This window comes from Oryctolagus cuniculus, chromosome 14 (assembly GCF_051225735.1).
Source record: "Oryctolagus cuniculus isolate XC-2025 breed Fujian yellow rabbit chromosome 14, ASM5122573v1, whole genome shotgun sequence".
Lineage (NCBI taxonomy): Eukaryota > Metazoa > Chordata > Mammalia > Lagomorpha > Leporidae > Oryctolagus > Oryctolagus cuniculus.
Window position 1 is genome coordinate 31767390 of NC_142880.1, and position 11595 is coordinate 31778984.

The 11595-nt window shown below is 49.9% G+C and overlaps 1 protein-coding gene across 24 annotated transcripts in view; it reads left to right on the plus strand.

Moving 5' to 3' along the window:
- Positions 1-10985, plus strand: part of FER (FER tyrosine kinase) — a 428569-nt gene extending 417584 nt beyond the window's left edge. For 19 of the 24 annotated variants that reach the window (XM_070056512.2, XM_051853922.3, XM_070056516.2 and 16 more), the window contains 2 exons: positions 1158-1280; positions 2223-10985. In XM_070056512.2, coding sequence (XP_069912613.1) covers positions 1158-1280; positions 2223-2365 — 266 coding nt within the window. In that variant the 3' untranslated portion in view covers positions 2366-10985. Of the gene's footprint in view, positions 1-1157; positions 1281-2222 lie in introns of those variants that run through there. The other 5 variants (XR_011381953.2, XR_016220600.1, XR_016220599.1 and 2 more) reach the window with 1 other exon arrangement.
- Positions 10986-11595: the final 610 nt, after the last annotated feature.

Consider the following 11595-nt stretch of genomic DNA (forward strand, 5'->3'; position numbering starts at 1 on the left):
GGTGGTACATGGAAAGTTAAATAAAACTACAAGTATGGTGGGAAAGTCTTGGGAACTCAGCCCCTCGGAGCCTGGAAAGGACTTTTCGATTCCCCTCCTCGATCCCACACCTATGTCCAGAAGATAGCTTGTGTGGGGCTTTTAATCTCTGTGTGTGCCTCTCTAGAAAAATCCCAAGAGCCCAGCTCATGTAGCTCAGTAAAACAGGTGCACCACGATACTTTGACAAAACGAGGCACCATGTAATTTAAAGAAGCCGTTTTTATCAGCCAGCTATGTTAATTTCCACTCTATTCAAAACACAGAGAAAAATATGTTTTCCGTAAATGAAACTATGAGTGGGGAAAATGAGACCTTTAAGCATGTAAGAATATCTGTAAACAGTGATGAGTAAAAACTTGAAGTTAAGAAACTTTCCTTATTGCTTTAAGTTTGTTTGTAATTTTAGTGGATAGAAAATGATGCAGGCAGAAGACAAAATTGCAGGAATCCAACTATTTAATCTCTTAGGCATTGATGTGTACAAAATGTGAGTCTTCTTTATCAAAGCCATCCATCTCACTCAGATAGTACAGGGAAAGTAAGCCGGTGTGCTGGCTGGATTTTTGTTCATGGTAGGGAAGGGAGGGGAGCGATTTGGTAGCTGGTTTGATTAAACCAGCAGCCTGAAGACTGTTCATTTCATTGGTGATATAGTTCTTTAAAGATTTATTTATATATTTGAAAGTCGGAGCTACAGGGGGCGGGGCACGGAAGACAGAAACTTCCATCCATTGGTGCACTCCTCAAATGGCCGCAATAGCCAGGTTAAAGCCAGGAGCTTCATCCAGGTCTCCCTTGTGGACAGCAAATGCCCAAGCACTTGGACCATCTTCAGCTGCTTTCCCCGGGCCACTAACAAGGAGCTGGATTGGAAGTGGAGCAGCCAGGGCACGGACTGGCACACATGGGACACTGGCATCCCAGGCAGCAGCTTTACCTGCTACACCACATGTTGTTAGTAATGTCATTTGTACTAGGATGTCAAAGCAATGATGAGAACAGGACCCTTTGGGTTAAATGTGTTGCTGTGTGGCTGACATTGACCTCCATAACCACAGAAGGTCACTGCTTGTCTACTGGGCCTTACCTGGGTGTGTTTGTTGTTCCCCTGCTAGGGAGATACAGCTCTGAGAGTGACGTGTGGAGCTTTGGCATCCTCCTCTGGGAGACATTCAGCTTAGGAGTCTGTCCTTACCCTGGAATGACAAACCAACAAGCACGCGAGCAAGTGGAAAGAGGTGAGCCACAGACCCGGGGCTGGCGTGCTGGTGACGTGGCCAGGACGGGGGCCTGCAGTACTGTTTGGGTGCCGAAGTGCAGAGCAGGGGTGTGAGATCCACTGCTCCTGAACCGCAGGGATGCTGGGCTGCTGATCCACGCCCCACGCACATGTGCATTTGAAAGGAGTCCCACACTTTAACAAGAGACAGCTGGAGGCTTCGCTTGCGGCCCTCCCTGCCTCCCTGAACCCACAGAGTTGTGCCAACCAGGTCTTCAAAGAAGCAGTTAGGGGGTCTTCCCCACTTCCCGCATTTCATTCTCTGCCAGGCAATCCCCTTAGTAACACTGCAGATGGAGACGGTTCTGAGATTTTTGGTGACACTTCTTGAAGAAGCCAGGTCAGTGGTGGGGTAGCTAAGGATGGGGACACTGACAAACACCTGGGAGGTCCACAGCTGGCGGCCAAGAAGAAGCTGTGGCTAAGTGGCAGTGCCCTAGCACAGGCTCCACAGAGAGCAGGGGTGCAGGAAGGCGCCTTCCTACCCCTCTCCCTCCCTCCTCCACACACTGCCAGAACACTGCCACAGCTCAGACTGTGACAGAGTCTGACCCCCAGTCATTTCCCGTCGCCGTGAGCTGTGGTGTCTATGAACGCCTCATCCTGTCTTCACCCTCAAAACCAGATTGTATAGAGATGATTTTTCCAAAAACTCTGCCCACAGCATCTACTTCTAAAAGCAGATGCTTAGAGCAACTGAAATATGCATTTACCCATGACAGATGTGACACATATATGAACAAATGAACAGACCAAAGATTCCACCAAAAGTGCATAGCTCTGTGGTGCTGAGACATCACTTTGTTCCCTCCATCATACACCCATAAACTTCCCGGTGTCCTGTGTGAACCCTGCATCTGACCACCATTCTCCATCCTCTGTTCTCCCCGTGGGCCTTCAGGATACCGGATGTCAGCCCCTCAGCACTGTCCGGAAGACATCTCTAAGATCATGATGAAGTGTTGGGATTATAAGCCTGAAAACCGCCCCAAGTTCAGTGAACTTCAGAAAGAGCTCACCATCATCAAGAGGAGACTCTCATAGGGACGGGCCGGCGCCGGTGTCCCAGTAACAACCAGCTGACACCTTGTTCCCTGCAGCCAGTCTTCTAAGGTGATTGGTTTTCTATTAACTGGGTTTCTAAAAACATGTTCCACTCTAAAAAAAAAAAAAAAAAAAAAGTCAGAAGCAAATCTGTTCAGGACACAGACCTCCCGCCAAGGGCTTTCTTAGCTAGCCACAGCCGTCCTGCCACTCGAAGCTTCCAAATAGAGCACGGGCGCCGGGCGTGGGAAGGGCGTGAGGCCGCCTTTGCACACCCCAGGCCGCTGTCTTCTCCGGGCGCGGGGCGTGGGCCGCCGCGCTCCGCCATGGACCCTGCGCCCTTGGTGCTAAAAGTCGCGCGGGGCCCCGCCGCAGCGGGCTTTCCAGGCCGCCAAAGCAAGATTATCCCTGCAAAGGGAATCTAACACCGGGAACTGGCTGGGCCTCCCGGGCCTGTCTTTGTTTTCCTGCCAGACACGGAAGCCCAGCGTGAGACTCTCCGTGCTCCTGCATTCTTCCCAAGGTTCTCTTCTCCCTCCTCCTCACGTGGGCGCCAGAACCCGGAACCCAAGTTAGAGCTGCGGCAGCCGCTCTCCCGGGCGGGGTGGGGCGGCCCAGTGGGCGGGCGGCGCGCAGGGCAGGCAGCTCTGGGCGCTGGGTGATCCAGCAGAGGAGGGACAGAAGCCACAGTCTGCCTCCTCCTCAGAGCGACGCCTTTACAAACACACACACGTCCAGCGAGCTTTGCAGTCTGCGGTCTGAATTCTCAAGAACAGGTTCTGTTCAGGAACTCTTAGACAAGAGTAACAAAAACGTATCTGGACACACTACACAGCCCAAACCCACAGAAACACCAGCAATACATCTGCTTGAGTACCTCCACCCCAGAGGAGGCAACCAGAATGTAATTCTCTTTCTTTGTACTGCTTTTGGGAGCTGTCAAAATTTCCTGATTCCAAACACGTGTGTGTGTGTGTGTGTGTCCATACAGATGTGCACAGTGCACACACACACTACCAGGGCAGGTGTGTATAAAGTGGATGGTTTGGAAGTCAAGTGAATAGTGAAAGGGAAAAGACCTATGCACAGCCCTCTTGTTCCCACTCTCTCCCCTTCCTTTGCCCCTGTTCTGCCCTCCGCCCCGGGATCCGTACTAGCTTACAGATGTGAGGGCAGTGCTAAAGGAGTTCTATGTGGACAAAGTACCACACAGAGTTCAAACAAGGCTTCCGTGGAGCCGGATTCTAGCTGCCTCTGAGGAACTTAGCCTGTGGTGGTGTACAGTTGCCTGTCAGGATGGAGACAGTCCCGCTCAGGAGCACACCCAGCCTGCGGTGCTGCCTTTTGTAAGTTCGCAGGCCTGCACCCTGATGATCACCTTCGTGATGACCTGGTGTCCGTGTGTTGGAAGAGCTTCCCTCCCCAGCTGTGTGCGACCCCTGAGTGTCATTGCACGGCCCTCACACCAGTGCTTCAGACCATAAAGGTGTTCTGAAGACAAAAATGACTGGTGTCTGTCATTTCAGCCTCCTTGCAGTTTTTCCACTGTTAATGGCTAATCCATTTAGACCCCAATGAGATCCTAATCAAGTTTCCCTTAAAAACATGTTGTGATATACAAGGCTACTTCATTTGATTCAGCATGACTCCCCCTTCTTTCAAGTCTTGTGAGTAAATGGACCTTTCTCTTGATGCGCATACCATGGTAGATCCAAGCCGGGACTCCTGAATTAAGTGCTGTGGCCTTCAGGCACCTGCCAGCCTTCAGAAGTAAGAACAAGATGGGACGTCTGTACCCCTTTCAGTATTTCCAAGTGAAGCTCTGTTTGTAATATTCTTTGTTTAAAGAAAGCAGTCTTCCATCACTTAGCAGCCTCAGTGCCAAGCTCTCGGGAAAGAGAGAGAATGATGGTTTTGGCTTTAGTTTTCTGAACAAGACCTGAAGCTTAATCCTTGCATTCTGGCATAAAGAATGAACATGGCATTGATATTTCACTCATCCAGGCTGTTGGAATTTGCAATTCACATCATAACTCTGTGCTTAAATTAAAAAGCTTTGCAAAACATCATGACATCTGCAGCATTTAAATTCTATTTTATGCTTTGTCCCAAAGCAGGCAGTGGTACAGTTCAAGATTAATAACTCATTGGGAGTCTTTCAAGATCTTATCAGTTGTATGGAATATTAAATTTGATATAGGCACATGCATTAAGAAAAGCTTCTGCAAACCATTTTTTACTGTTACTTTTGTTGTGCATGGAGCATAATTTATTCACCCCTTCTGTCACTGATAATTATTGGGATTATGTACTTTAGGAAGCTAATCCATACCCCGAAAGCACACACATACTGTTCTAAATTCCCAAGTTTATGTAGGGGAAGGAGCTTTCACAAATGCACGAAATCCTGAGGCTTGTGTAGTGAGACAACAGTCGTAACCACAGTTGTCACTGGTCTGGATGTGATTGAGTCCGGTCACCAACCTTAGTTAACAGATTATCCAAGAGTTGCACTACTGTCTAGTTCCTCTCATATTATCGTACATGTATTTATTGGGCGGGGCGGGGGGGACGGTCAACACAGGCAGTCCAGCTTTCACTTGCATTTTTTTCTACCTTGACTCACTAAGGAGACTTTCTTTGTAAGAAATATGTCGGTAGCACGTCATTTTACCCTGTGTTCCCAACATGTGAAACTTAAAATGAATTAAATGAATTTCATGTTCCACATAGTCGAAGGTTTCTTCCCAAAGCCAAATAGTTATAAAGGGTTAACAAGTCTGACTGAACATTTTTTTTTTTTAAGAACTAATACGGCATTTTAATTTTACAAATTTTTGGAAGCAGGTCTCTGATTACTGTTTAAACTCCCAGGGTCAGTATGGGCACTGGTCCTCCCCACCCCCAGAGGGCACTGTTTCAGCCCCAAGACAAGGTTGCCCCAGGAGTGCAGTTGTGTGAGGTGCTATTCAGTGCACAGTTCCCACTTGTTTCCGTTTTTTAGGGTTATTTTGAAAAGAAAATAAAATGTTTTATCTTTGAGATACTTTTAATTTCCTTTACACCACAACATGGTCTTCTTGTCTATGTTATATTTTATATTCCCTTCACCGTGTGGGCTTTTAAAGTCTGATTAGTGCCACTGCCATCACTAAGGCTTCCCAATACTGGTGTCAGACTGTGGCAAGAAGAAGATGTTGTAGTTGTAAGGTGAGGGGTCTTCAGGAAGACCACAGAAAATGGAATTGAATGATACCTTTATTGTGGTGGAAAACTCTGAAATCCTTGCACAGTTGTTTCAAATTGTGCATTTTTGCAAACTTTTTGAAGACTGCTTGTCTAAGCCACACACCCAGGCCCTTGCGGTGGGCTGAGCAGCACTTAGAACACAGTGATGCATGCCAGCACTGTTCCGAGCTCTTTTAGTCGCACCGCTGTCTGGTTAGTTCCTGTGAGCACCAGGGGTTTGAAGACTGCGCCCGAACACTGCACTGCGTGCACTGCTTCGTGGCCAGGGTCCTCTGCTGGCTTCTGGAAAGGGGTTCTCACCCCACCCTGCCTGGGGCCGCAGCAGACTGGGGGTTCTGAGGCCTGGAAGGACTGGCTCTCCCACGGAGAGGCCAGCTTGCACAAAACACAGCCCTGCCCAAGAAAAAGAGCCCCGGGCGATTTGTTCTGTGGTAATACCTTCATTAAATGGAATCAAAGATTTTATGTGAAAGTGAATCCCTATTACGTTGTCATTATACTATTAAGTTAGCATGAAAGTTTACCATTAAAATAAAGTGTTACCTCTATTATTAATAACTGATTTCCTTAGTGCCTATCAAAATCGTTTGACTCAATATTTTAATTTTATTTATTTTTCTCCCTTTTGGTTAGTTTCCTGCCAAGTCTGAATACACTTTTAGTGGGAGAACTCACAACTGAATATTTATTTCTGCAAAAGAAGATACTGCAGTTTAATAAGTCAGATTCCATGTACCAAGATTAGCTACTTGGAGGAGATAGTGCTATAGTCCTAGGATCCATGCATTTCTCCTCTACAGCCTAATGCAAGTGTGCACACTTGGCACCTTGGCCACAACTCAACCTACGGAAACAGTAGCCCGTGACAACCACCCGGCTGCCCAGCTCCGAGTCCGAGATTACGTTCTGCCCTGTGCGTTAAGAATCACGTTGCTTCCTAAGAATGTCTGAGATAACTGGGCGGTGGAGAAATCCCATGAAGCGCACGGGAGGCAGGCAGGCTGAGAAGGGGCGGAGCCAGGGCCAAGGCAGCGGAGGGCAGGGCAGAGCCCAGCATTCTGGGGCTGGAGTTGGCAGCCCTGCAGGGAGTCTGGGAAAGCTGAAGCAGAACAGAGACTTGAACAGCGTCGCCACGAAACCTGAGGAAGACTATGCCGTGAGGCCAGAGCCTGTCCGGCAGGAAATTAAAATGCCATCAGGGCGAGAAGAGGCGAAAGGGTCCCTGGCGGCCTGCGGGCTCTCCCGGGAACAAACTCCCCTCCTCTCCCTGCAGTTCCCACCCCTGCTCAGTGGTGGCGCTGCGCGGCGCTCATGGGTTCGCTTAGTGGTGTTCATGGGCTTCCAAGGCGATCACCCAAGTCTCTCTAGGTTTGCATTAGCGATAGTTCGTGTTTCTTAAACTAAGGTCAGCGGTTATTCAGATTTTACTGGAAACCTTTAGCTGTATCGGGGCTTAGCGGGAGCTACAGTCTCCTAAAGGAGCAACCTGACTTCCCTTTTCATTGAGGTGAGCCCAGGGCTGCCGGCTACCTCTAGAGAGGGGCTGCACGGAGCCCTGCTCAGCGTGACATCAGATCCAGCGGGGAGGCAGGAAGATCTCAGCTCGGGAGCAGGGTTCCTTGTTTGTCCTGTGACACTGGAGGGAGCGGAGTCTCAGTGACATCGCAAAGCCAACCAGTGCGCAGCGTGGCTGCGGCGAGAGAGAAAGGGACAGGAGAGAGGGAGGCAGGGGAGAGATGCCAAGCAGCAAGGACACCCCACTGCAGAATGTCGCCTTCCAGCTGACGCCCACGGCGTCGGTAAGGGAAGCCGTCCTCGAAGGAGCTTTGAGGGCTTTCCTGCCCCCCTTAGAGGTGTTACACACTTCTCAATGCCTGCAGCAGTTTCTTCAAGGGCACTGAGTGGATAGTAGCTTGGTTTTCTGTATACACCCTGTAATCTCCAGAGGCAGCCACCGTTGAATCCGAGTCACCCTACCTTGCCTTTTCAGTGAGGCCGCAGACACGACGCTGGTTCACTCCGTTCCGCAAGCTTCCAGTGGGAAGCACGCCCAGAGCCAGGGCAGCCAGGATTGCAGAGAAGTTGCTGGCAAAGCTCCACTTTTCCATTTTATTAGAGAAAACCTACCTTGCAGCCGTCTGTAGTTGTGACAGGAAGACAAATATAGTTTCCCTCCTTGCCAACAAACTTGAAGAACCTCAGCACTAGGCTGTTTGGGATCCACGCCAAAGCCTTGACTTCATAAACTAGTTCCCAGCCATCCCCATTGAGGCCGGCAAGGTGCAGGTGTAGTAGCAAGTGTGACAGCAGTTCCAGCGGCAGAACTTCACGCTCCCCCTCGCTCTCAGGCGTTGCGGAAGCTTCTCGTGAGCGTCTGAGACATCCGACCAGTGAGCATTGGTAGCTGCTGGTTTCTGGTCTTTGTTTTTGACTTCTGACTAGTGTTTTTCTTTTCTCATCTTCAGTCTTGTAATTTTTCACTTTGCCAAAGCAGAAAAGCCTTTATCACTGGTTTATGTCTGGCAATGCCATGATTGGCCTCCACCAGAGTTTCTCATGGGGTGCTCGGGGGCCCCCGCCTTAGACGGACCTCCCAGGCCCTGACACACCTAGAATGGGAGAGGCCCGGTGGTGGTGGGCGCCGCATAGAATACTAAGACTTCCGGCTCCAGTCCTGGCTGTAGAGACAGGGTGAGCGGGTGGCAGGTGTGCTGTGAGTGGCACTAGCAGCAGAGGCTCTTGGGAGATACTCTTGGAACAACAAGGTCAGCAGTCTGTGGACCTGCCCAACTCACAGATCAGGAGAGCACCCCTCAGAGAACCACCACTAACAATAGTCATTTGTCCTTCACCCCCGCACACAGTTCCTCCTCCCCACCGTGCGATGCCAACGCTTCTGTTGTATCCATCACACTCCTCTTACTACCACATCTGAAGCTATTTCAGTTATGCAATGTTAAGGGGTTTTTCCATAATTTCAGGAAAGAGGGGAGCAAATAGGAAGCCTTAAGTTCAAAACAAGCCAGCCTACCTAGAGGCACCGACCGCAAGCACCTCTGTATGAAAACATCAGTGCTTCCCTGACGGTCGACCAGAGCAGTGCCCTTTCTAAAAAGCCACGCATCGCACCTGGTGTTCTACTTACGGGCAGCGTCCTCGGGATCGGAACAAAGCACATTCCAAATGCCATAGCAAGAAGCCAGATTTTGAATGATAGCCATGAAAGCAAACCACAGGAACACCACTCTACCCTTTGTTGTCAGTTTAAAACCCCCTTCCGGTTCATCAGGTCACACATCACACCTGGATCAGCGGGCACTGTCAGTGTCCTGAACACACAAGATAAATGTAAGATGACCTGGAAAAGAAACCTCAGTCCCCCCATTGGAGCAGCAAAAACCCGAATATGAAAAGCAATTGCATATGAGCCCAGACTCCCATTGTTAATCTCTCCTTCATGGAGCTCTCGTCAAATAGTGCAGCCTTGGGGTCTTCTTTCGAATTGCCAGAACAATCTTTATAAAGCAGAAAACTAAACTCCCTCCCCTAGTGGGCCTCCGTTCTCTCAGAGCCCTGTGTTCAAAACCCGAGGAGCTGGACACGCGTCTGGAACCCGTTGTTAATGAGCCCCTCCTTTAAAGCGCCATCCGGCAGTCTGCCAGCTCACCAGTGCATGCTTTTGCGTATTTTTAAGCCCAGCCAGGAAACAAAACAACAAAAAAGAACCACCCCCTTACATAGGAATTCTGACAAATAATTTGACTTGCTAGACACACATGCGCCTGTGTGCTCTGCGGTGCGGCGGGCTGCTGTGGACAAGTGCCGAGGGCCGTGCACGGTCTGACTGCTTTCTCCTCCCACCAAGGACAGCAGTTCTTGGATTTAGACGGTGGGACGCTGTGGACGCCCACCGCCTGCCAGCTTGAATTGTGTGCTTCAGCTGCGATCAGAGGACCCATTCCAACAGAAGCACACTCGCGTGTCCCGCTACCTCCTTAGATTGCAGGCCCTCCACTGTGTTTTTTTGGCTTCGGTGCCAAAGAGGTTGTTTTACAAGGTTCACCTGATCTCCTGTAACAAGGATACCTTCTAAGTGTTGATTCTAAAGCCAGCCCCACGTGTAGATCCAGGTATGAAAGCAAAACCAAACGGAAAAGGAAACTGGTAGGGAGGGAGCTCATGTCCTCCAAATCCATGACCAAAGTACCCACAGGCAGGAGACTCCCTTCCCCATGCTGAGCCCCGCCCCTCGCTCCACAGGACAGCACCTCCTCCTGCCCTGCGACCCAGGCAGACTCCCGGGCCAGGCGCATTCTTTCCACGGGCCACTGCTCCTCACCCTTCAGGGACCCCTGAAGTCTCGCCCTGAAGCAGCCTCCTTGGCTGCTTGCGCGTAAACACATTCACTTAGCAGGCTGATGGGCAGCTCGGTACAGTGTGGGTCGGTGGTGGTGTCACACCCTGTGTGTGTCTGTGTTTTCTTGGTTCAATCCGGCTTCTCCAGGTGACCGCCCTAAGAAGTCAGAACCCACTGAAGTTAGAGTCAGCACTACTACATAGGTGAAGGAAAGGCAGATAACATCAGGTTGTCAGAGTCCCAGGAATAGCACTGACTTTCTCAGGAACCCAAGCAAATTGAAAGCAAGGACAAAACACACATACGCACGGTGCCCACGGCCACCTGACCATTTTCCTGGCACAGCCCCGCAGCGAGTGGGCTGTGCAGATGGAATTCTTTGAGTTGTTTGCTCTCCCTTTAACAGAAGCTGAGGCCAGGGTGAGGGCTGGGAATGGGGCCTGCCCTCAGCCCCCTGTGCGGTGCTGCCTGCTGCATTCTGTGCAAAGCCATCCTGTGGTTTACAAAGGTTTCTTTCAGTGCCAACGTATGGTCAGTTTCATGTCAGGTTAAAGCACCTTCGATCTTTTGCTATTGTTTTAAAATAATATATTTGTGAAGTGGGTAAAAGAAACACTGGAAATTGGGTGCGTCTTCTGACACGTGCACGTGTAAAATGTACAAACCAGGCCTTGGGGAGGGGGGTTATCTGGCTTTGTAAACGCGTTTTTGAAAAATGAATGAGCGCTAAATAGATAAAGCAGTTAGCCTGTTACCATTTTTTCATGCAATCTGTATTTAACACTTATTTATTTATGTCAGTTTTTACATTCAGAAGAAATTCGCTCTGGACTTTGGCTAACACTATAGGGTGTTTGTTTTCTATCTTTTTTAAAGACATGGTGTCATCATTTTTGTAAACTTGGACCATTTTGGAATAGCCTCCTCTTCTCCACCAGACCAGTTACCACTCGTGGGTCTGCAGAACCTCTTTTTACTGTATTCTTATAATAAATGTCCAATATTTGTAGCAAACCGTGCCTGGTCTTGTTTCATCTTTTCATCGTGTTTGTATTTCTTTTCCTTTTCCATATAAATCTGGACGGAGGAAAGGGGAGGCGGGATTTCCGTGGGAACGCCTCCTCGGATGCAGCGGGCCCAAAATGATGTCCTGGGCCTCTGTAATTCAGCTGCTGGGCTCCGGGCGGGCGGCGCTGCCAGTCCAGTCACCACTTCTTCTGTTGAGAAAATCAAAACCAAAATGTAGTTCACCTCCTAGTGCCCTGAGTGGATGGGCTGTTTGCCAGGTTGTGTGTGTGTGTGTGTGTGTGTGTGTTGTGGGGTTTTCTGGGGGGTTTTGGTTTCCACAGCAGAATTTGTTTAGACACAACACAAAGATCTAAGGGAGAACGGTGGCTGGGAGGGATATTTGGGGATGGCAGGTGAACCTACTAGGACACCACCGTGGAGGTGTGTGCCCCCCAGCCCCCAGGCCTTGTGCGCCGCTGAGCTGTTCACGGCGCCAAACCTGAGACTCCCGTGTGCTCGTCAGCCTTCCTCAGGCCTGATCTTGGACCTGAACAGTCAACGCCCTGGCTCCCTGAACAGCAGCGCTCTCTGGGCAGCCGCAGCCTCTTCTCCAGCG